The 23,412-nt window shown below is 42.0% G+C and overlaps 1 protein-coding gene across 2 annotated transcripts; it reads left to right on the top strand.

Moving 5' to 3' along the window:
• The first annotated feature begins 1,449 nt into the window (after positions 1–1,449).
• On the top strand, positions 1,450–22,265 carry GCLM (glutamate-cysteine ligase modifier subunit). Of its 2 annotated transcripts, XM_050960987.1 has the most exons (8): positions 1,450–1,709; positions 7,135–7,200; positions 8,993–9,077; positions 12,713–12,769; positions 16,170–16,372; positions 18,493–18,607; positions 21,306–21,396; positions 21,498–22,265. In XM_050960987.1, exons 1-8 carry the CDS (start codon positions 1,584–1,586, stop codon positions 21,508–21,510), a joined length of 756 nt encoding a protein of 251 aa, XP_050816944.1. In that variant the 5' UTR covers positions 1,450–1,583; the 3' UTR covers positions 21,511–22,265. The 2 variants fall into 2 exon arrangements, with proteins under 2 accessions (XP_050816944.1, XP_050816943.1); XM_050960986.1 differs by having other exon boundaries at positions 21,306–22,265.
• Positions 22,266–23,412: the final 1,147 nt, after the last annotated feature.

The following is a 23,412-nucleotide window of genomic DNA, read 5'->3' on the forward strand; positions in this document are numbered from 1 at the left end:
GTAAGAGGTGTTTAGCCATCCAACAACATTAACTGTGTTTTCCTCCATTCTAGCTGCAGCCCGTTGGAATTATTCCAAGTCTTTTGTTAAACATTATTGGAGACCAACAGACCATGATAAATATCAGCTTGCTGCAGCAAATTCCAGGTAACAGAAAGGGTTATATCCCTCCCTAGTGTACACATAAAGGGGAGGATTTATTATTCCACACATGAGAAAAACAGATTTGTGTTGATTGTGATAATCAGGAAATCTGTTTTTATAGCAACTGATTTTTTCATTTCTGTTTCCTGAGATGCTGACACTTTCTTTTACATTTGTCTTTTATGTTTATTCATTTAGCTGGTTATTTAAAATATATTGTTGTTAGAGGTTTGTCTTGTAGCAGCAGGTTTCCTTCCCAAGTACCAGCTGCAGACAACAAAAGAAGAATTCTCTTCTACTTTAGATCATATATAGTTCAACTGGGCCAAATTCTGGGTTTAAATCTGGAATACTTCCACTGAAGTCAATAAGGTTATTCTGGATTTTTCTACTGAGTGGTAATGGAGCAGGCCTGTTGTGTTTATAATGTTTACATTTAACAATACTGAAGATTTGTTTAATTTTGGTGGAATTTTAGAAAAATATTATTTTACAGTTGTATAGCACCTTTCATCTACAAAGACTGCAGAATGCTTATAGTAGGTTGACTACTGTACCTGCCCAGAGACTCATTGTAAGGTTGGGCTACAGGGCTTGAGCCTGCAAGGTGCTGAGCACTGGGAGTACTCTGCACCTTGTAGGACTACTGGACTTTTACAGTTTGCTCCTGCTCACTTTGAAGTCAAGGGTAAAACTCCCAAAAACTTCACTGGGAGCTAATCTGACCCCTACATACAGGGATCTTTTCATCCACTGCTAAATTGCAGACACCCCTGGAGTGAAATGCTGGTACTGGATATTTTATTTTTCATCTAATGCACAGAGATGTTTATCCAGAAACATACTGATTACATACATTAGTCTGCAGTAGCAATCCCTTACCACGCGCGGCTGGGAAGCCACCCGGGGCAAGAGCGCTCAACCCCTGACACTGACTGTAACCAGAGGGCGCTGCCCACGCAACTAGATAGTGACCCAAAAGCCCAGAGGAGGGCAAAAGCTTCATGGCGCGGATGCGCATGCTCGGATGTTTCGGACATGCGCACTAACCGCAAAGGCCTAGCGGCGGCGGGCTGGTTCTGCCTCTCGACCGCAGAGCCGCGCCAGAGCAGCTCGCCCCAGCCTGCCCTCGCTCCCGGACTCCGCCTCCCGGCTGCAGCAGGAGCCCCTCGAACTCCCGCCCGCGGCTGTATCACCTGCTGCCCGCCCCGCGCCATGTGACCAGCCGCGGTTACAAAGCACTTTTTCTCCTTAGTCATCGCCCCCCGCAGCGCAGCGCAGAGCCGAGCCCGCCGCCAGCGCGCACACACCCCGCCGGCTCCTCCTGCCCGGAGACCCCGGCGCTCCCTCGCAAGCACTCGCTGCCGGCTCCGAGTCCTCAGGGCCGCGGGAACCTGCCGACCCAGCGAAGGCGACAGGCGGGCGGAGTGCGGGCTCCCATGGGGACGGACAGCGGCAGAGCCAGGATCCTCCTGGACCACGCGGCCACGCTCAACCTGCAGACGGGCAACCTGCTGAACTGGGGCCGGCTGCGCAAGAAGTGCCCGTCCACCCCCAGCGAGGAGGTGAGAGGCTGCCCCCGGGCGGCCGAAAGTCTTCCGGCCGCCGGCTGCGGGTCGGGGCGGGTGGGGAAGTGTCTGTGAAATGCCCCCCTCGCCCGCATGGAGAGGAGGTGACTGGGGTATGAAGCCGCTGCCGCCCCCTGCGCTAGGGCTTGAGGGGGGTGGCAGTCACTGGGGTAGAGCTGCTGCGAGCAGTCACTTCCGGGCGGGGGGGGGGGGGATGGCTCACCTTCTGTAGCTTGTATCAGAGGGGTAGCCGTGTTATTCTGGAGCAAAAGCAGCAAAGGGTCCTGTGGTACCTTATAGACTAACTTGTCTTATTAGAGACCAGATGCCCAGCAAAGTCTTCATACCACATCACCCTGACTAAGGCTGGAGGAGGGACTGGAACCTGGGTCTTCCCCATCACAGGTGCTTAGGTTACAAGCCGGTAACAGACATTTAGGCATAGCTCCCTTTGGTGAAAACGTTCCAGAGGTTTCAGAAATTTTGAAACCTAAAACAGTTGCTGCAGAAAGGAATTGCTGCCCTCTGGGCAGCTCTAATGATTGCTAAGGTAGGGCTAAATTGGGCTACCTTTCTTGTACCAGTACCTCATACCTCATCAGGAGCTGATTATTGACTGAGGAAGGAGTACTTACCTGAGTAAAGTAGTAGGATTGGTTCCTCTTTACCAACTAAGTACACTAGACTCTTGAATAAGTGGGTGAACCTCAGTGGACCTGTAGCTGCCTTGGTTGGTTTTGAATTTGGTCTGTTGTGGATATTAACTTATGGTACATAAAATATGGCAAATACTCACTGAGAGCATTGCTCCCTAAGGGGCATAGTACAGGCCTCCCAAAGGAATTTGGCTTGGCAGGATTTGCTGCAGGGAGTGTTGGTGATGAAGGCTCAGTCATAGAGGCCATGGGCCTGCTACTGTGGAAATGCTTGGGTCTTTGGAGTCTGGCACACTAAAGGAGTCACTCCCAGGAGACTGGTTTCATGCTGAGAGACCAGACTGTGACTCCATGACAGTCCATCTGCTATAAAAAAAAAAAAAAATTGCCACTATATTGTGTTCTGGTCTTGCCCATGATGTGCCTCGTGATTGTGATATGGAATCATATTATAGCTATGGTCTTTACTGATATGGATCAAAGAGTACCCAGACTTGCTCTAATATATGTTTTCGAGGAAGAAGGGTGTTTCCTTTCTAATAAGAGCCATAGTGAAACCTGATTCTCTGGAAAGGTGCTAATGAATTTTAAAATGTGTATAAAGGGACTCAAGCAACAATACTGGAATTCACTTAGGTAGTAGTTTTAACTGTACATTTTTGGCTATAAAGTAAATAGGACCATTCCTTTGTGCCTTGCACATAAGAAGATGCAATAGTGCACAGTATGATGATGATGATAGGAAACTTTGATGTGTGTTTTTAGTCTTGAGACTCCTCTTAATATTACTGTGGGAATGCCACCTTTTAGAGTTCATAGTGCCATGGTTTCAGATCTTATCCATGCTATGAAATACATGAAAATTATCTCAGCATTATCACAAGAAATAGTAGTGGAAGCAGCTACCTAGCAATTTGAGAATTGTTCAGTAACTACAAGGATTGTGATTTTTAGAATAGTTGTATGAAAGCAGCATTGGCAACTTAATTGATCTAAAGTTTTATTTTTCATAACTATTAAGATGAGGTGCAATGGAGTAGACTTATGGATAAATGCTGAAAAGGGTGATTGGCTGGCACAGATTGTGGGTAAGGAGATTATGAAACATTTATCTTTAAAGTTACTGACTCTAATTGAGTTGTTGCTGTATGACACCTGTTCAGTGGCCTCGATGAAGTGAATGTGAGATCTCAGACGAATTCCTAGTGGACAAGTTTCTTCATCACAGCTGGCATGCTTGTTGTCAGTCTCAGTAGAAAGCTTAAGAACTGAATAAGCATAGAGATCAAACTATATTCTCATTCCAGGAGTGAGCCCTCCAGAAAAGAAATTAGCTGGGCAGAGGGCGGGGGTTGTATAGCTGCTGCCCTGGTTGTGCCTAGTCTATGGATAAAGCCCAGGTAATGCAGAACTGACACCAAAAACGGGCATCCAGTTCATTGAAGTTGTAAACTAACATTGCTATTGGGTCAGCTTAAGCCCAAGAGTTGGCTTTTATAAACAACATTTTACATAACGTGTGGTTAAGATAAAGGTTTCTATTAATTCCTGAGAGAGAGAGAGAGAATATTTTTACTTTTGTCTATAAGAATTAACTGTTCCGGGTGACTGAAATCCAAAAAATGAACAAACAACATTAACTGTGGAAAATTAAGTTAAATTTTAACAATGCTACTTTAATATTCTAAGGTGTTTATTGATTCAGATAAGAATTTGACCAAGGTTTTACAAAATGTGAGCCTCAAGTTATGACCTGAGGAGCCCAACTTTAAGAACCTGCTTACAAAAGTGATGGCCAAAGTAAACCAAAGATGCTATATTTCTTGAAGAAAATGTTTTTTCTTAATCCCAATTTTATTTGGTGGATGTGAGAAGGTGGAAGAGTTGTTAATGAGCAATATTTATAATGTACACCTTCAGCAGTACGTTTTCTTTGCCCTGAAGGAAATGGATCCTGGGTCACTTTCCTGAGTTGTGCTCAAACAGTCTCAGTGCAGCCCCACCTCTTTTGTAATCATCCAGAGGCCTTAATTCCTACTTGTTGAGACTTGTGTGCAGTCTGCCTGGTGCAGAATTTTTATCCTTTCTTTACTATTTCAGATGGTTATAAAACAATCTTTAGACTCTTAACATTCACAAATTTTCTTGTCTCTTATTAAACTTTTACATTTGTGGATCCCCACTTATATGTTTGGGGACTGTGTTGGAGTTATTATTTTTGCAGGGTATTATCACAACACGGATTTAACCATAAATTCCTTTATTAAATTCAAAGAACAAATGGTATTTATACAATAGCTCTAAACTGTCTACACAGTCTAAATAATAAGCAATTTACTACATGCAAACAGTAACAACACTTACAAGTATTTAATCAAATTACTTACAAACAGGCTAACTCCAGGGTTTCTTAGATCCATATTGATTGGCTCCAACTTTATCTGGCAGGTATTAGCAATGAACCAGTGGCGGATTAAGAGTTAGTGAGGCCCTGTGCTCAGCTTCATTTTTGGGGCCCCTCTTTGGGATCCAGCCAAGAAAAAGAACATTCTCACTTATCTCCCCCTGCCCCCATTTTTCATTCTTTTTTTCTTCATGCTTCTTCTATAAGTAATAGGAAGTAAATGAAAATAAAGTGAGGTACTTGATTGTGTATTTTTCCACAGACAACTTGAAAATTGCTGAGGGTCTCGGCAGACCACTAATGATCTTTCCAAATATTGTTTGTACCGTTAGCTAATTATTGTAAAGTGCTTTGGATAAGAGCGCTTGATCAAAAAAAAAAATGTAAAAAAGCATTGAGGTGCAAGGTCTGGCCAGGACTTATGATGCGGGAAGGGGCTCAGGATTGGATGTGAAGTGCTTACCCAGGGCAGGCCCCATTTGGTGCGAGGGGTGCAGGTGGGAATGGAGGGGGGGGTGCAGGAGTCAGGGAGGGCAGGGGGCTGAGGGTGTGGGCTGAGGTTGTGGGGGTGCTCCCGGTCCCCTGCACTGAGTGTCTCAAGGCAGGGAGCTGGGGGAGTGGGGCATGTGCAGGGAGAGTGCGGGGGCCCCACCTTTTCTCTGCCCTGCCCCGATTCCACCCCCTTCTCCAAGGCTCCACCCCGCCTCTTCCCACTTCCCCTCCTGAATGTGCTGCGGCCCCGCTCCTCATCCTCCCTCCTGGCAGATTGGAAGCAAATTGTTCATAGAATGATAGTAAATCTATGAGTATCCATACAGATTTAAAAATAACCTACAAAGAAAAATAGAGCAATGGCTTACAAATCAGTTGTGTCCTGTACATGTCCAATTACTGTCTTTCCAGCTCTCCACAGTATTACTGGCCCAATAGAACATTCTTGTTTAGTAATGTGTTTACTAAAGCAAAGCCTGCAGTATAAAATAATGTGTAGTAATGATATAATATGATCCATGTAGTTGTATGATCACAATCCTAATAGGTTTAATTCTGCATCTGTGACCTCAGGGAAAGTGTTACTGAAAGTTAGGATCTTAATTCTAGTCTCTTCGGTGATAGATGATCTGGGGGCACTGGCAGTACAAAAAATATATTAAAAAATGCAGTTAGTAATCGCTAGAAGAGAGGAAAAAGACACTTCCATTCAGGAGATGGACACCTAATGAATGGCTTATGGCTATTCTTGAAGCTCTGATTCCAGTGTTAAGATATAATGCTCTTCTAATATCTGATTAAATTGTTAGCTTACACAAGATTTTTATTGTCTTAAAGGAAGATGCTCTTTCTTTGCTGAAAGACAATGTGTTTGACCCTACAGGCACTGGGAGCTCAGCCAAGAATGCAAATACTTTTCAGAGACTGCGGGGACTGTGGAATAGCCGGAGTCCTCAATCCCCCCCTCCCTCCCTTCATGAGCGTCCATTTGATTCTTTGGCTATCCGTTATGCTTGTCACACAGCACTGTGCTGTGGACTCTGTATCATAGCCTGGAGATTTTTTTTCAAATGCTTTGGCATTTCGTCTTCTGTAACGGAGCTCTGATAGAACAGATTTGTCTCCCCATACAGCGATCAGATCCAGTATCTCCTGTACGGTCCATGCTGAAGCTCTTTTTGGATTTGGGACTGCATCACCACCCGTGCTGATCAGAGCTCCACGCTGGGCAAACAGGAAATGCAATTCAAAAGTTTGCAGGGCTTTTCCTGTCTACCTGGCTAGTGCATCCGAGTTCAGATCGCTTTCCAGAGTGGTCGCAATTGTGCACTGTGGGATACCACCCGGAGGCCTATACCGTCGATTTGCGGCCACACTAACCCTAATCCGACATGGCAATACCGATTTCAGCGCTACTCCTCTCGTCGGGGAGGAGTATAGAAATCGGTTTAAAGAGCCCTTTATATCGATATTAAGGGCTTCGTTGTGTGGATGGGTGCAGGGTTAAATCGGTTTAATGCTGCTAAATTCGGTTTAAACGCATAGTGTAGACCAGGCCTGAGATTTCAGGAGTGCTTTTAGGTTAAGGCAGTACTGACCTGAGAGGTTTATGAAGTGCAGTACCCTCCACTACTGACCCACTCTTGGTAAAAGAGGAGTGAGAATAGCATATATAAGCAGAACCAAACTAATTTGTACAAGCAACAAATAGAACTTTGAAGTAAAAATCTTTTCTGTTCCTCTGTGGCCCTTTTCTCTCAATCAGCTCCTGTAACTTTCATATGAAGTTCATATAAACCTGTTTTGTCTGTGCAATAGTGGCATAACTCTTAAAAATGAATTAATAATATAATGAAATGTTATTTTATAGCTACGTGACTGCATTCAAAAAACACTGAATGAATGGAGCTCAAAGATCAGCCTCGATCTAAACCAGGTGAGAGGTCTACAGTTTCTTTGCAAATAGAATTTAACTGATCAAATATTTTCCCTTTGTCACAGCTTGGTTCAATACTTGTGAAATTAAATAGGTTACTGGAAAGACAAATATTGCTTTTGATTAATCTATGTTGTTCAACAGAAATAAGACTTAATCAGCATAAATTCCTGGCTAAAAACATGATTTGTCATTACATACTGGGGCAAATCTCAGATAGTATAGCTCATCTTGAAAATGAATTACAGCACATGTATGTGCAAACATGGTGGAGTTTCTGAGTTATAGATCTGTTTTGTAAGATCATGCAGACTGAACAATTTGGCCTGGCCACTATTTGTAAGGGAGTTCTCTCTAAGTGAAATGTTAGAATACTACAGGATGTGTTGTTGCTGATTCAGAAGTGACACTTTTCATTTGAGGTGCAAACTTTCAGATAACACATGAGACCAAGATCCTGACCACTTGACAATATTGAAGGTCCTGTGGCTTTTTGTATGGTCACATTTCAATATTAGAGCCCACCTACTAAAATTTGGAAAAATAAAAAAGGTAAAATATTTCCTGTTTTGTTTTGCTTTTGCTCTTGGCTCCTCTCCCTTGGCTTGAGGACAGCGGCATGGTAGGTTTAGGGATGATGTCCCCTTGATGAGCCAAGTTAGACGTGTTCTTGTAGCTTAGCTCAGTGTTATGTGAGGAGAGAAGAGAATCTTGGCCAGTTGGCTGCTGCATGAGCTTGCAGCCCTGTATGTGTGGGCTTCTCCTATTGTTGGATTAATATTAAAGACCCCTGTGGGAGCTGAAAGAACATGGATGGCTTTCAAGAAGCCATATGCTACTTTACTAGCAGCCTCAAAAGCACGTCTGTATTTGAGGGCAGAGACAGACCTTGTCATGTAACTCTGGCTTGGTCTGCATTTAAGTTAGGTTGACCCAGCTATGGAACCGAACTCCCAGGGCAGATGTGGCTGTGCTGATGGAAGATTTCTTCTGTCAACTTAGCTACCACCACTCAGAGAGGTGGATTACCTATAGCAATGGAAAAAACAGTGGTTCTCAACCAATTTACCATTGTGGGATGCATTCAATACTACCTGTATGGTCCTAAGGATGTCACATGAGCTGCAGCTGTGTGCTGATTGGGCCGCAGGTTGAAAACCACTGGAAAAAACCTATTCAGTTGCTATAGAAAACATCTACGGCCACGTCCAGACTAGGTATTAAAATCGATTTTAGATACGCAACTTCAGCTACGGGAATAACGTAGCTGAAGTCGAATTTCTAAAATCGAGGTACTCACCCGTCTGGACGGCGCGGCATCGATGTCCGCGGCTCTCCGTGTCGATTCCGGAACTCCGTTCGGGTTGATGGAGTTCCGGAATCAATGTAAGCGCGCTCGGGGATCGATACATCGCGTCCAGACTAGACGCGATATATCGATCCCCGAGCAATCGATTTTAACCCGCCGATGCCGCGGGTTAGTCTGGACGTGCGCTACGTTAAGGTGCTACAACAGAACAGCCGCAGTGCTATAGCAGTGTTGCTGGAGTGCCTATACTGTAGATGTGGCCTTTCTCTTACCTTTTACCCACTCCTTCTCTGCTCTAGAAGGGCCCAGCCTACTCCAACGCCAAAGTGTGGAAGCACTAGGTTACTTCCTTTATTGTATTTTATGCTCACATTTTTTTATCCTGGTATAAGGCTTTTGTTGTAACAGGTAATGCATTCTTCAGAAGATTATTAACTTTCTAATATTGACAAACTGCTCCTAAATGTTATGTACTTACTGCAGGAAATGCCAGATGTCCTGGAATGTACTGTAGAGCAAGCAATGGAAAAGATAAATCCTGAAGAAAGGGAAGAATTGAAAGTGTCAGGTAAGGAATGAAAAAATGTACTCTTGCTTTGCAGAATATACTTTAAATTTAGGGAACTTAAAAGAACTAAATAGCTTTACTGTGGCTAGCAGGCTTGTTTACTTGGGTTTGATAGCAGGATCTGTTCAGGTGGAGCAGGGCTTAAGTTTCTTCATTAATATTAAGTAAATAGGGAAGAGTGTTTCTGGGATGGGACGAGGAGGAAAAGAGAGTGGAAATGAGAGAGGAAGAGAAATTCTGGAAAAGGACATACTGAGTAATCTGATGAGACTTGGATTCTGGGACTGAAAAACTGCTATGTAGAGGTTCAGGCTCAGACTGGAGCCTAAGCTCAGGGTCCCTGAGAGGGTGGAGGATCCCAAAGCTTGGGCTCCCTCCCAACATCTACACAGCAATTTTTAGTCCCCTGAGCTCAAGCCCTGCAAGTGACCCAGGCCAGCTGCAGCCATGCTCCAGGGCTTTTTATCCCCATGTAGATATACAGTGAGATTCAGAATACTAGAATTCCATTCCCATCTTCTTGACTCACTTTGATCAAGTCATTTGATTTCTCTGTCTCAGGCAGGTCATGTCTACTTGGGCAAATTGTATTGATTTAACAACATTGGTTTAGAAATGGATTTAGTTAATTGGTACAACTTCCTGATAAACACTCTTAGGCTGGTGAGATTTGCATTCATGTAACTAAATTGATATAGGGTATGTGGGATAGCACTGCTCCAGCAATCTTTAGCTGCTGGAACAGTCTTTGAGTGTGTTGCTGCGAGGGGCTGGTGTAAATGTACCTTGAGCAGCAGTTGAACTAAATCCTTAGGCCTCGTCTGTACTAGGAAGTTAGGTTGGTATAACTCTGTTGCTCAGGAGTATGAAAAATTCACACCCTTGAATGATGCAGTGCAGACAGTGCTAGATCAATGGGAGAATTCTATCTCTTGGGAAGGTGGAGTACCTACTCTGGTGGGAGACCTCCACCTTCCCCCATCCGGATGGTGTAGGTAATGTCTTCACTGAGGAGCTGAAGAGGTTTATATGTAGGACATACTCCTAGTTTTTAATGAAACTGAGGCTTGATCTACCCTACAGAGTTAGGGCGACATAAGGCAGCTTATATCTACCTAATTATATCATGTCTATTCTAGAATTCTGCTTCTGCTGAAGTAAGTGGCCTGCTACACTGACATCATAACTTCACCTCCATAAAAGATGTAGCGCTTATGTGGATATACACCTCTACCTTGATATAACGCTGTCCTCAGAAGCCAAAAAAAATCTTACCGCGTTATAAGTGAAACGGTATTGTACCGAACTTGCTTTGATCCACTGGAGTGTGCACTCCCCGCTCTCGGAGCACTGCTTTACTGTGTTATGTCCAAATTCGTGTTATATCGGGGTAGAGGTGTAGTTAGGGTGATGCAGTGTCTCCATTGAGGCTGTGTCACTTACATGGGGGGGGGGGGGTTGGCTGTCATTCTTGTCAGTTTCATGGCTGCTATTCTCTCTACTCTGGGAGGGAGGAAGAGACTCATAGCTGGAGCCCTGAAATTGACAATAATGTTAATTTCACTGCTGGTAGGCTCTCTGTTGTGAAATTGAGCCTGGTGTCAGGTTCACAGCTGCCCCTCCTCCAGCTATCAGCCCAGTGCCAAACTCTCAGCTGGATCCCCACCCTAGACTGATAACTTGAGCTGTGAGCCCAGTCGGAGGATCAGTTTCAAAGCAGGAAGCCTATCAGCAATGAAATTGACATTCTTGTTAAATCAGGACTCCGGCTCTGAGCCCCTGCTGCTTTGATCTGAGGCAGCCATGAAATTGGCAAGAATGTAAATTTCACTTGTGGCAGGTTCTAGGCTGTGAAATTGAGCCTCAGCCAGGCTCACAGTGCTGGCTGTCGCCTCAAGGTAGGTGCGGGGGCTCCACCTGTGAACCCCACACTCAGCTGTCAGTGTACTGCAGTGCCCCACTAAAGCTGGTGCAGGTGCTCCTGGTAAGGATGTGCACCGCCAGCAGAAGGAGGGTAGTGTGGACACCAATGGCTAACTGAATTACCGCAGTGATTGGTGGTCGATCTAAATTAAACCAACCTAATTTTTGTAGTGTAGACAAGCCCTGAGCTAAATCAGAGTAAGGCACTCATAGACCAGTTCGAGAGCCCACACCACAGAGTTTCATTGACTTAATTAAATCAGTTTCTAAAAGGATTTAGTTAAATTGGTGCTCATACTATATAAGGTAGTTCTTAAGGAAGCTTTCAGGCTTTCCTACATTGCACTGGGGATGAAGTGGCTCCTGGCATCTCTGAGGATTGTTGGGGAGTATCCAGGTGGCATGAAGACTTTTGTAACTAGCTTTGCTAGACCCAAGGGCTGTGTATCTATCTTTTTTTTTTTTTTTTTTTTTTTTTTTTTGAAAGTGTGTGAGTGCACATAATATAAATATTGATACCCTCATGGGCAGTCCAAGGATAAATCTTCAGTTAATGTTGTTATAGAAAGGACCCATGTGCTGTTGTTAAAAGCAGAATATCCATAAATGTTACCCTTCAGTGCCTGATAAGCCAGATGACAGCAGTACAAACTTTCATATTTTTATTTAGGATGAGTCAGGATTTCTCTGCTATTCACTGAAAAGACCTGTATTAACATGTCTTGGTACTCTATACAGCTTTTAATTACTCTACCTTCCCCAAGCAGATTTTAAATGCATTTTTGCAAACCTTTGCCTCCTTTTTCCTTTAACACCAGGGTTGTCTAAAAAAATGACTAAAATCCTGTAATTAAGGAAAACACTGGAGGCAATTCTATTATAATGTATCCAAGTTACAGAATGGTAGTCCTGTTAGTCTGAATCAGCAAAAACAATGAGGAGTTGTGGAACCGTATAGACTAACACATTTCTTTGTGCATAAGCTTTCATAGGCTAAACCCACTTCATCAGATGCATGGAGTGAAAATACAGTAGGAATATATATATATATATATATATATATATATATATATATATATATATAATATAAAAATATGTATAGCAGTATATGAAAGGATGGGAGTGCCTCACCCAGTGAGGGGTTGAGACAAATCAATTAAAGTGGGCTGTTATAAACAGGATGAAGTCAATATGGTGCCACAAGTACTCTTTGTTGTTTTTTAATGATCTATCCAATGGAATATGATGAATTTAAGGGGGAAAGGTCAAACTATAGAGAGAGATGTTAAATTTTGAACTTCAGTAAGTTGGTGGGGGGAGGTCTGTTGGTTCTATGAGGTTAACTGTTTTAAAAACAAACTTGTCATTATGATTGTTGCTTAAAGTACCAAAACACTTACTTCTCCGTTTCACCTGTACAAGAGACTACCCTTATTAGGTAACCTCCTGTCTTAAGAGACTTCTGAAAATATCTCCAAAACATACTAACTACAGTTCAGTTTCACCTTTTAGAACACCACTTTTAAACATCTCTCAATTCCTTAAGAGGCTGGCATGTGTCCTAAGCACTTTTTATTAGATCTTGCCAAAATGTAAGATTGATACAATGCTAGTACATAGCTGGAAATGTAACTGCTCTATGCATTTTACTGTATATTCTCTAATAGCAGGAGCTGGTTTTAGTTATTAACTCACATTTCTTTGGTGTGCAGCAAAACTGTTCATCGCAGGATCAAACTCTTCTTCAATCAGAGATGCAGTTGATATGGGTAAGTGCAAAACTGAAACTTATGTGCAACGCTTTCTACTTTCTGATTGTTACAAAAATTCTTCAGTTTGTAATACTTGGGTTTTAGGTTATCTTCCTCTGTGCTGAAGAGTGGAGTTTTACATTTGCCTTGATTTATTCTGCAATTTCTCTAGGAGTTGTAATACTCTTAAAAGTAAAATGGCCAAAATAACTAAATTAAGTTCTAATTTATATGTTGGTTCTGTTCATATTAATGGATTAAATATAATGTAGACTCTTAGATCCCCAAACTTCAACTGGATCTGTGTGCACAGCCCCTTGTTCTGGTAGGTACAAGAGCCCATCTCTGTGGATCTATTTGCAGGAATAAAGTCGCTTTATACCAAAATAATTAAAAAACAAACAAACAAACAAAATACTATTTGCCATAAGATGTGTAGTTGGTTCTCTTATCTGATGCTGAGGTGATTGTTGAAACAGTAAATATTTTCCAATTTTAATTTGTTCCCTGCCTAGTTCTGAACACTATAGAAACTGCAATATTGATGTCTCATATTGTATATGATGCTTGTTTCAGCAATGTAACATTAATGCTGCAACAGCAAATTTTAAAATTTATATTATGAAAAGCGAATATATAGGGTTACCATATTTGAACATTCAAAAATGAGGACGCTCCACGGGATGTGGGGTGTCAGTCCCACCCACATTCCACCCCTACTCTGCTTCAGGTCCCACCCCTCCCCGCTCAGCCCCCCCACTGCATCCCTCCTCACCCGCTTGCATGCTGCTTCCCTCTTCAGTCCTCCACCCACTGCTCGCCTCCTCCCACCTGCCACCCACCTCCTCACTCCCCTGCCAGAAACTCCCATGCCCATCCCGAGAACCCCCACCTGCTGCTGGCTCGCTGCTTGCCTCCTCACCCCCACCCGCCCCCACCCACCTGCCGCTGGCTCTCTCACCTCTTCAACCCCTGCTGCCTGCTGCTGGCCTTTTCACCCCTCCCCCGCGTGCTGCCTGCTTGCCGCCCCGCCGCCTCACCCTCCCACCCGCTGCTGGCTCGCTCGCCTCTTCACCACCCCCCACCTGCCACTGGCTCCCTGCTCGCCTCTTCACCCTGCAGCGTGGGCGACCCCTAGGCACAGAGGTGGAAGGGGTCTCCGCGTGCTGCACCGGCTCCCTCCTGCCCGATCAGAGCAGCAGGGCTTGCAGGTGCTGGAAGCGGGCAGAGAGCCTGCCCGCGCCCCCCCCCCCCACCCAATGCGACCCTAGAAGCCAGAGGGACCTGCCGGATGCTTCCCGGGAGCAGCCCCAGGTAAGCACTGCCAGGACTCCCCACTTTGCCCCTTAGCAGGTCCCTCTGGCTCTTAGGGTCAGGTTGGGTTGGGGGGTGGGGGTGGAGGGCTCGCTGTGTGCTGCTGGTGACTGCAAGCCCCACTCTGCAGCTCTGGCAGCTCCCCTCTAGGGTTACCATATGTCTGTATTTTCCTGGATGTTTTAGTTATTTAAAAATTCCTCCTGGGCGATGATTTAAGAACTAAAAAGCCAAACATGTCCGGGAAAATACGGACATATGGTACCCTAAAATATAATGCTAATAAAAGGTGTTATATTGACAGCATCTGTCTGAAGTTTTGTTTGTCCAAAGAGGAGCTAAGCAGGTACTGCAGATTCTTAAAGGAAGTAAGCAAGAACACTGACCATTTTATCACCTTGAAAGTTCATTGGGTTTGAAGGAGTCCTGAGGGTCAGAAAATGTCTAGGTCTCTTGTCTTTTGATGCTTAAAATTTGTTTGACAAATGAGTGTGAAACTCCTGGAATCACTTGTAAAAGCATTTTGATTTTTAAGAATAGACATCTTACAGATGGTGAATCTCTTACTTAATTTAACTTTAGTACTTTTAAAATCCCTGAAGATATCACTAGTATCAATAAGGAAAATTAAATTGATATCTCCACTTTTTTCAAAGGCATCAAAATCTGACTAATGACTGTCAAATAGCTTTTCATAGAAAACCATTAAAGGGGTTGGAGACCAGGCATAGATAAAAATTACAAATCAGAAATGGATTGAGTAAAGAACAGATATTCTAATTCCATTATAGTATTCTTTTCAGTTGCCCCCTTCGAGCCTTTATGTAAACAAGATTTCAAAGTCACTTTCAGTTTTATTATAGTTTTGTTTTTATAGTTCGACTATTGACAGATTCTGCTCTTCTAATGTACAAAGTAAACTAGAATAATATACATAATGAATCTAATTCAAATTACACCTTTCTTGTTGGACATTGTCCTCTTCCAAATGTATCTTAATTTGGGTAAGTTAGCAGAGGGTGGAAAGCGGTCACTTTGAGGGTACATCTACACAGAGTTAGGAATGTGATTCCCAATTCATATAGACATGCTTGTGCTAGCTCTCTTCGAGCTAGCAGAGTCAAAATACTAGTGTAACTGCAAAGCACGGGTAGCAATGAGGATTGTCACAAGCTGTATGTGCCAAGTACATGCCCCTATGTTCAAGCAGGTTTGTACTTGGCATGGCTAACCATGCTGCTGCCCATGCTACTACGCTACTCTCTTTAGCATGTGTTCAATGGGAGCTAGCGTAAGTATGTGTATGTGAGCTGAGAATCACACCCATAGCTCATAGTGCAGACATACGCTCGTAGCATGCCAGGTGACCATGAGTTTGTTAGCAGCTGAAGGAAAATGAGATTTACCTTTATGCTTCAATTCACTGTAATTTAGAAGGCTTTCAGATATGCACTTAACAGATAATTCAGAGAGATGCGTGGGTGGCCTGCCAGTTTAAGCTGATTTTAGTTTCATTCATGTTTATCCCAGAAGCCTCCCATAACTTGGATAACCTTTACAAAATTCTCCAATGTATATGATGTCCCATACTTTGGCACAATCTTAGTTTTAATCACAATCATGTGAAGTCCAGATCCATTCTGTTCAGTATTGGTTTTCAATTAACTCCTTAGTCACAGTGCATGTGAATAGCCCTTCCGAATATTTCTTCATGGTCCTTTACCAGTGTTTGGTTAGAGCAGGAGGTCAGAACTGCAGCCAGTAATAAGGATGATATAAATCAGCCAATCCTGATGTAAAATCAAAGGTATTCATAATGAAGAAGGAATAGAGAGATACAGACTCTGTTCAAGAAGTCATTTTTCACCACAAGATTGTATCTGAAATTCAGTTTTTAGCTCCATATTTGATTCTTAGCTAGATACAGAGATTCAGTTGCTGTCATTGGGTACAAAGATTCTTTGAGGCTCTAAAATGGTGATTCAGAAATGAAAGTGACGTAAAGCTGAGTATATGCTTATGTTTTTGAAAGATATCTTATCATGCTTACTGTTTATCTTCTTATCTCAGCGTGAGTTGTCTTATTTTTTTTTTTTCCCCTCAGCATGTTCTACCCTTGGGGTTACCCAGTTAGATTCTGTGATCATTGCTCCACCTCCTACTGAAGATGGAATTAATCTTTCTTTAGAGTATTTACAGCCTTACTGGGGAGAACTTGAGAACTTAGTTCAGCACAAAAAGATTGTCTCCATTGGTACCTCTGATCTAGATAAAACACTGTTAGAGCAACTGTACCTGTGGTCACAGGTAAGGACAGACTATTCAACCATAGTAGCTCTGAGGCATGGTATTTGCTATTGTTTTCTTGGTATGCCACATATCCAGTTAAAAACAGCTATAAAAACAAGACTTTCATTTTAAAATTAAAATATTGATTACACTAATCTGTGTTTCTCAAAGGTATATTGGAAGGCAAAGGATGAGTTTTGAAGATTCTTGGGGTTCAGTGGGGGGGTCTGGATATGAGAGGCTCAGCACGGGTCCAAGTGGTGGGGCAGTGGGACTTTGTGGGGTGGAGGTCTGGGTGCACCTAGTTGGGGCTCAGTAGGATGGAGATCAGGTTCAGGGGGGCTCATCAGGGTAGTCCAAGTCCAGGGGATGGGGTATAGGTGTGGGGGACTCAACAGGGGATGGTCTGGGTGCAGGGGTGGGGCTTAAGGAGAGTCCAGGTGCAGGGGGGGTTCCGGATGCATGTGGGGTGGGGTGCCGGATGCATGGGGGGTGGGGTGCAGTGGGAGGTGATTTGTGGTGGGTGCTGGATGCAGGGGTGAGGCTCAGTGAGGTGGGTTTTCAGGTACAGGGGGCTCAGTGGGTGGTTCAGGGGGTGGAAGGGTGAGGCTTGGCAGAAGAGTCTGGGTATGGGGTGGTCTGGATGCCTGGGGATTGGGCAGATGGGGGAGCAGCTCCCTGTACATTGCCCCTCACCTTGTGGTTGAGGAGTGATGGGGACAGGAAGCAGAGGTAGAGTGAGTGGAGCTTCCTGCAGCTGAGGGAGGTTTGGGGGGGGTCGATCTGATTCAGCCTTGGAGAGGAAGAGGACGGTCCTGTCCTGCCCAGCCCAGCAGAGACTGGCAGCTGAGCTGCAAGCAGGGAAGGAGCCACCTGACAGGAAGTCCCCAGCCACTTCCCCTTCTTTTCCCCCCGCAGTGATTTACCTCTTTGCCAGCTGCTCTAGGAACCTGAAATGATGGCCCTGTGCTGCTAGAGAGGGGCATGTGACCACTCTTGCAGCTTCCCTTTGCTTTCCTGTCAGAAGGCATTTTTCTGTGGGGAAGTAAAGAAATCTGCAGGGGACATGAGTTCTGCATGTACGCAGTGGCACAGAATTCCCCCAGGAATATTACCTGAATCTTTTTACATTTTTTAGCCTCTATTTGGATACAGTTCCTTTCAGGAAGATATCATTAGAATACCAAGCTTAATTGTAAAGGCTAGGCAAATTGTGGCCTTCTGCACATGGATCAAACAATGGGAACTGTTCTTTGTGGAATGTGACTGACCTTCTCCCAGAGACTGAATGTGTCACTTCCATAACATTGATATCATGCATGTCTCCATTTATCTCTGCCATGTGCTTGTTATTGAGCTGATTACATTCTAATCATATTATTGTTAGTGTATGTTAACTGTTTGTTTATTCAGAATCTTCCAAGCTCTGTAAAAGTGATATGAATTCATAACTATGTATCCTTATGGTTCCTGATAAAAGGCTTGATTTGTACTGTTTTTGCTGTCCTACTTAAGTAAAGTGAAGGGGGAAAAAAATCTTACTCTGGCCAGCATTGGTCACTAATATACTGACATGATGAATGTGTGTATTCTTTGTTTGTGAGAGCCCTATCCAAAGTCATTGAATTCAATGGAGACAAATCCCTTTCACTTCAGTAGGTTTTGGATTAGGCCCCTAGTTAGGTGTGTGGAAAGCTGCAAATTTATATCCCCAAGAAGAATGAAAATTAATTATGTATTGCATTATTTGTAGTCTAGTGTTTTTCTTTTAGAACTAGCATTCTGTTTTACTGAAACAAAGGGCTGCTGATATTAATGACCACAATAGACAAGAAGCCAGACATTATTCATTATGCAGAGTCTACTGAAGTGAGACCCTATCATCATTCTGTGCCTTGTGTTGCAAGGAGATGAGTTCAGTTACTACGGCCAGTAGGACTTGTGTGCTTGACAGCACTTGCAGGATCAGGCTTGTGCTTTGCTCACAGTTTTTGGTGCCTAAAACAATGGTCAAGTCAAAATGCTCAAAATAACCATACAGAGCAGATTTTATTCAACAGTAAAGAATGCTTATACCTATGTAAAGTAGAAGAAACCTATTAATGTCCCTTTCCAGCTGAAGGATCTCTCTCTTTCAGGTGAAACCACATAGTAACCAGGTAAATTTAGCTTCCTGTTGTGTGATGCCACCTGACCTCACAGCATTTGCAAAACAATTTGACATCCAGCTGTTGACTCATAACGATCCAAAAGGTAAGGCTGTAGTTGAACTTGACAAAATTAATAATTTGAGTGCAACCTTTTTTTAACCTTTAACGCTCTGTGCATTGGATTCAGATGAATACCTTCATATCATTTATTGACTTCAAGTTCTTATGTGCTTGCCTTAAGAAAAAAAATAAAAGCAATCCTACAACAGGACTTCTGGGATATTGTAATCGGAAAACAATAAAGCAGTGGGAAGGGATGCCTTGTCTAAAAATATTGTGTACTGTACCATGTTTAAAATGTATGGTTTATTAATTCCAGCAAAGCATGTAGTCTCTCAAGTGTCATTCTGTACCCTTCAAAACAGTGAAAGACATGGAAGAGCATCACACAGAAGCTGGCAATGAGAGAGCCTTTGTAGCAACATACCCCTGGTTAACCTGAAATAGTATGTTTGAAGGTAGAGGATGAGAGAGCCCTGTTTAACCTGTAATGTAATGTAAAGTTTGTTAGTGTGTTTTAATATCTGTGATGACATGGTAACATAATTACTACATTATAGTGGAATCACATAGTTTCTCTTCTGGGTTCCAAATCCTCCTATGGTGCCATCTCCTCAGAATGCTGTTATAAAATAATCTTCTTAAAATATTAAATTGGTGGTTCTTTGAATTTGGACTAATCTGTTTCAGCCTATTCGCATCTAGACAAATGCATTGCTGGAACTGTAAACTAAAATAACTTGGACAAGATATTTTCTTTCACTTCCTCAGTTTAACTAAAATGGCTGTAGGCAAAAGTGTAGTGGAGATGAATTTTTTTTTAGTAAGGTATTTATTTCTGTGTTTAATTACCTGGTGAATCTTGCTAACAAAAATGTGACTAGTAGAATGAAACTTTAAGGTCTTATTAAATATGGTCTAAATTACTTTATACTGTACCTGGATGAAGCTTGATTTGGGAGTGAATGAGATTTTGTAGTGGAATTCAGAAACTGCCTGGCCATTTATAAGTATCAGTACATTTTGAGCAATGGATATGCCAGCATAAAATGCTATACATTAGTTAATTTTTAAATAGTAAAAATTAGTACTTGCGCTTCTAAATTTGTTTTGATTGCTTATGTAAACTGTAAAATACGAATCTTCAGCTCTCTTTTGTTGCCTTGCAAGGGAATCTGTTTTTGCAAGAAGCTTTGGCTTTCATGCAGGTGCAGGTTGGATATAATGCAGAGGTAGCAAGCTCAACATATGGAGGATGGTGAGAAAGGGTATAGTTTCCACCACTATTTAAGGAATCTCCCGTCTTCTTATTCAGAGCCTGAGTTGAAAAATTATAGCTGCCTGGGCTACATTTAGTCTATGCTTTAACTCCTGGGAATCCTCTGCTGCTGAAAGAAATATATTTTCATTATTTAAGCAAACTTGTGAATGGCAGGAACCAGGACAAATACGGATATCTTGAATTTTTGGGCAAGAGGCTGCAAATTTACTCCATACTAGAGTAAGTTCTTGAGGCAGTCTGGCCTTGGAACAGTGAAAATGGGCAGTGCCATCAATGCTCTCTCTGTTACCTGTCTTCCCCTTGTTGATGCTCAAGCATCACAGTACTAGGGCTTAGCAGCCTGCTTAAATCAAGGCCACCAAACCAGTAGCTACCCTACTGAAAAGGAGTTAACACCCCTGCTGCTAGAAGCTAGCACCCAGAATTGTGATACTGTACAAGAAATGTCTCATTACTAAACCAAATAAAACCCACGCTGATTTGTCAACAAACCGTACCGCATAAGTCCTTAAAGAGCCTATGCCAACAAACTGAATATGACTTCAAAAGCCAGCAGGATACCCATGACATATTTCCAGGTCCACCAGTCTTTCATCAGGGATGAAACACATATCGGCAAAGTTGCTGTAGTCCAGGTGACCCTTGGAAATTGCTGGCTGGAACTACAGTATCCTCTGAAACTCCCAACTGCAACCTGCAGACCAAAATAAATTGAAAGTTAATACATACACACCAATAACTATCATGAGAGGGGAGGCAGGGTGGGGTGTGGAGTGGGGGTTTGTGGGATTTGTTCCCTACCTCACAATCTTATGCTGGCTAATAAGGGGCATTGTGCCTTAATTATACAATAATGGAAGCATTTACAGTGCAGGACACGACCTTGTCTCTTTAGACTTATAACTATTAAGGACCCAGTCTGCAGGGTGTTGAGCACCCTTAACTGTGACTTTAGTGGGAACTGAGAATGCTCAGTACCTTGCTGGATTTGGTCAAACATATTACATTTTTCTAAATATAAATCTAGATCTTTTAAACTAATATCAATGTCAAACAAGAGACTGTCATTTAATTCTCTCCTCCAAAATATATAGCTACCTCTTGATTGAAATGACATTAATCATTGAAACCATTAGTTGAAGATACCAAAAATAAGATCAACACTTTATGTAAAGCCAGTTCAGTTTATTACTTAGAGCAGGAGAGAAGTGTGTTCTGAAACTTTCTTATACTATAAATTCTTTAACTTTTGAGTTTGTGCCTCATGAATCTTCGGGGGGGGGAGGGGGCGGAGGTGTGTGTGTATCCAGCAATGTGACCATATACTTCATGCTGTCACATTGCTTATTGAGATAAATAACACATTTTTAACAAAAAGATAACCTCTTACTAAGTACAGTTAAAGGAATTATTTACATTTTTGTTTCTTTAAAATGTAAATAGCTGTTTCTAATTTTAGAACTGCTTTGTGAGGCAAGTTTCCAAGAAGCTCTTCAGGAAAGTATCCAGAACAGTCGGGCACATGAATGGACTCCCTTGTGGCTTCTCCGGTATTCAGTCATTGTTCAAACCAGAGGCATTATCAAATCGAAAGGCTATATCCTGCAAGCGAAAAGAAATGTCTCTTAATACATTTTTCTTTTGACAACAGCCTGCTGTCTTAATGCTTTGGAAACATACCATCTTTTTTGCATAAAAACTTTGCACGGAGGTGAAAACCATCACAAGTTCTAAAGAATACCAGAAGTGGTGACAGTAAGGCCTGGGTTGTCCAGAGGCACAGAGCTCTGACAGCATTGTCAAATACTGCACATTTCTTTCCTAACGTAGAGACCGGTTTACTAATATATGAAATATTTTGTGTTCATTAAACTGTTTTCTAATTGAGATTATCTAAAGAAATTCAAAATATTTTTCTTTATGACTAATATAAAATTATCACTAAGTATATTTTGGCTTCCATCAAGGTAATATATAGAAATTTATATATTTTTGTTTTCAAGAAAGAAACTTAACATTCTGAATTTCTTCTGAAGTGCTTATTCCTACTAGTTAGGTAGCTATATAGGATTTGAGCCGTTGAGTAACTTTTAAGTAGTTTTCTTTTTTATCCATAGGAAAATTCTCTAAGTAAACAGACTAATTGGAATCTGATTAATTGGTATAGCTAGTAAGCTGCTTAATTCACGTGAATGAAAACCTGGTTTTCTTTTCATTATGATACAAAAGGCCTTTTGTGTTTTAAAAATATTTTTTAAATTATATTAGCTCATCCTGTTTGTTTCTCTACCGCATTGCTCTTACTGTGTTTAGCATGTGGACAGGAGTGATGCCATTTTCTGTCTTAAATTGTGCAATGTATTGTTGTGTATTTTACGTGGAATTACATGGTCAAAAACAAATTAAACTGTAGCCAGAATGTACCTGTTTTTTCCTAATCTGTGTACTAGATGCTCAAGGGCCACAGATACTTTAAGAATGTGACTAAAATCAGAATAGATAAGTAGATAGATGTTGATGGGCTGTACATTGTATAATCACGTACAAAGGATATAATGTCTGTTAATTTTGGGTTACCTGGGGAATTAACTGATGTTCAGGTGTCATCCAGAGAACAGAATAACAAACAAGCATTAAACCTGTGTTCTTGTTCCCTTGTGTTGCCAGCTTCACATGTGCAGTACTGTTGGCTTCTGAACCTAAAGGAAACTAATGCTGGATCTAAGACAGGCTATTGGTTTCATTTAAAAATACAGTGTCTACTGCAAAAACATTTTATCTAATGTGGTTTAGATGGTATAGATCTCTTCAGTGCAGTTCCTATCAGTAGCTCACTGTAGTCCAGTGAAGTCAATAAGTGTTTTGCTATTGATTTCAGTGGGAGCAGGATCAAGCCATAGTCTGGTAATTGTTAACTTAGTTTTATATAGACTTTGAGCTTGTAGATTAAGGAATGAATTTAGATGAACTTTTTTGTGTATTTTTGTCATAGAAAAATCACAATGTTTTCTTGCACGGTCAGATGTATAAACTTTTTAATCCATTCCACTGAGTTAGTCTTCGTTATTTTCAAAGACTTGGTACACTGATAAATGTTGTTTGGTAGTAAACTTCTGAGTCCTTAAATATTTAGATATGTGACTAAAATATCTAGGAAATACTCTAGACTTATTCAATTACTTGATAAATATGGGGTCGACAAGGAAGAGAATGGGCACTGATAATGCAGAGGCAACAATTTTTAGAAACATTTTCTTTTGACAGAAGAAAATGAATTTTGGCCATAGAGGGTCATCTGTGTATAAAATTTAAAAAATGAACCTTATTTAAAACTTATGTGCCAAGTGTGCTGCTTACTGGTCGGTACTGATGTGTAGCATCTACTTGTGATCATTTTATTTATCCTTTGCATCCAAAGCATACCACAGTCTGACTGTTGACAAGGATTCACATTTACTTGACATGTATATGTTTAAATCTACAAGACTAAAAACATTAATACTGACTATTGAGCTAAGAATAGTTTAAAAGTGCACAGATTTAGTTTAGTTCCTAATTGGGAACCA

The sequence above is a fragment of the Gopherus flavomarginatus genome, chromosome 7 (assembly GCF_025201925.1).
Source record: "Gopherus flavomarginatus isolate rGopFla2 chromosome 7, rGopFla2.mat.asm, whole genome shotgun sequence".
NCBI lineage: Eukaryota > Metazoa > Chordata > Testudines > Testudinidae > Gopherus > Gopherus flavomarginatus.

Bases quoted from the DNA above. Each gene is read 5' to 3' on its own strand.
- GCLM (XM_050960986.1), top strand. From the start codon at position 1,584: ATGGGGACGGACAGCGGCAGAGCCAGGATCCTCCTGGACCACGCGGCC. The intron at 12,770-16,169 runs GTAAGTGCAAAA...TTTTCCCCTCAG, and splicing joins CAGAGATGCAGTTGATATGG to CATGTTCTACCCTTGGGGTT. The intron at 18,608-21,305 runs GTAAGGCTGTAG...TTCTAATTTTAG, and splicing joins GACTCATAACGATCCAAAAG to AACTGCTTTGTGAGGCAAGT.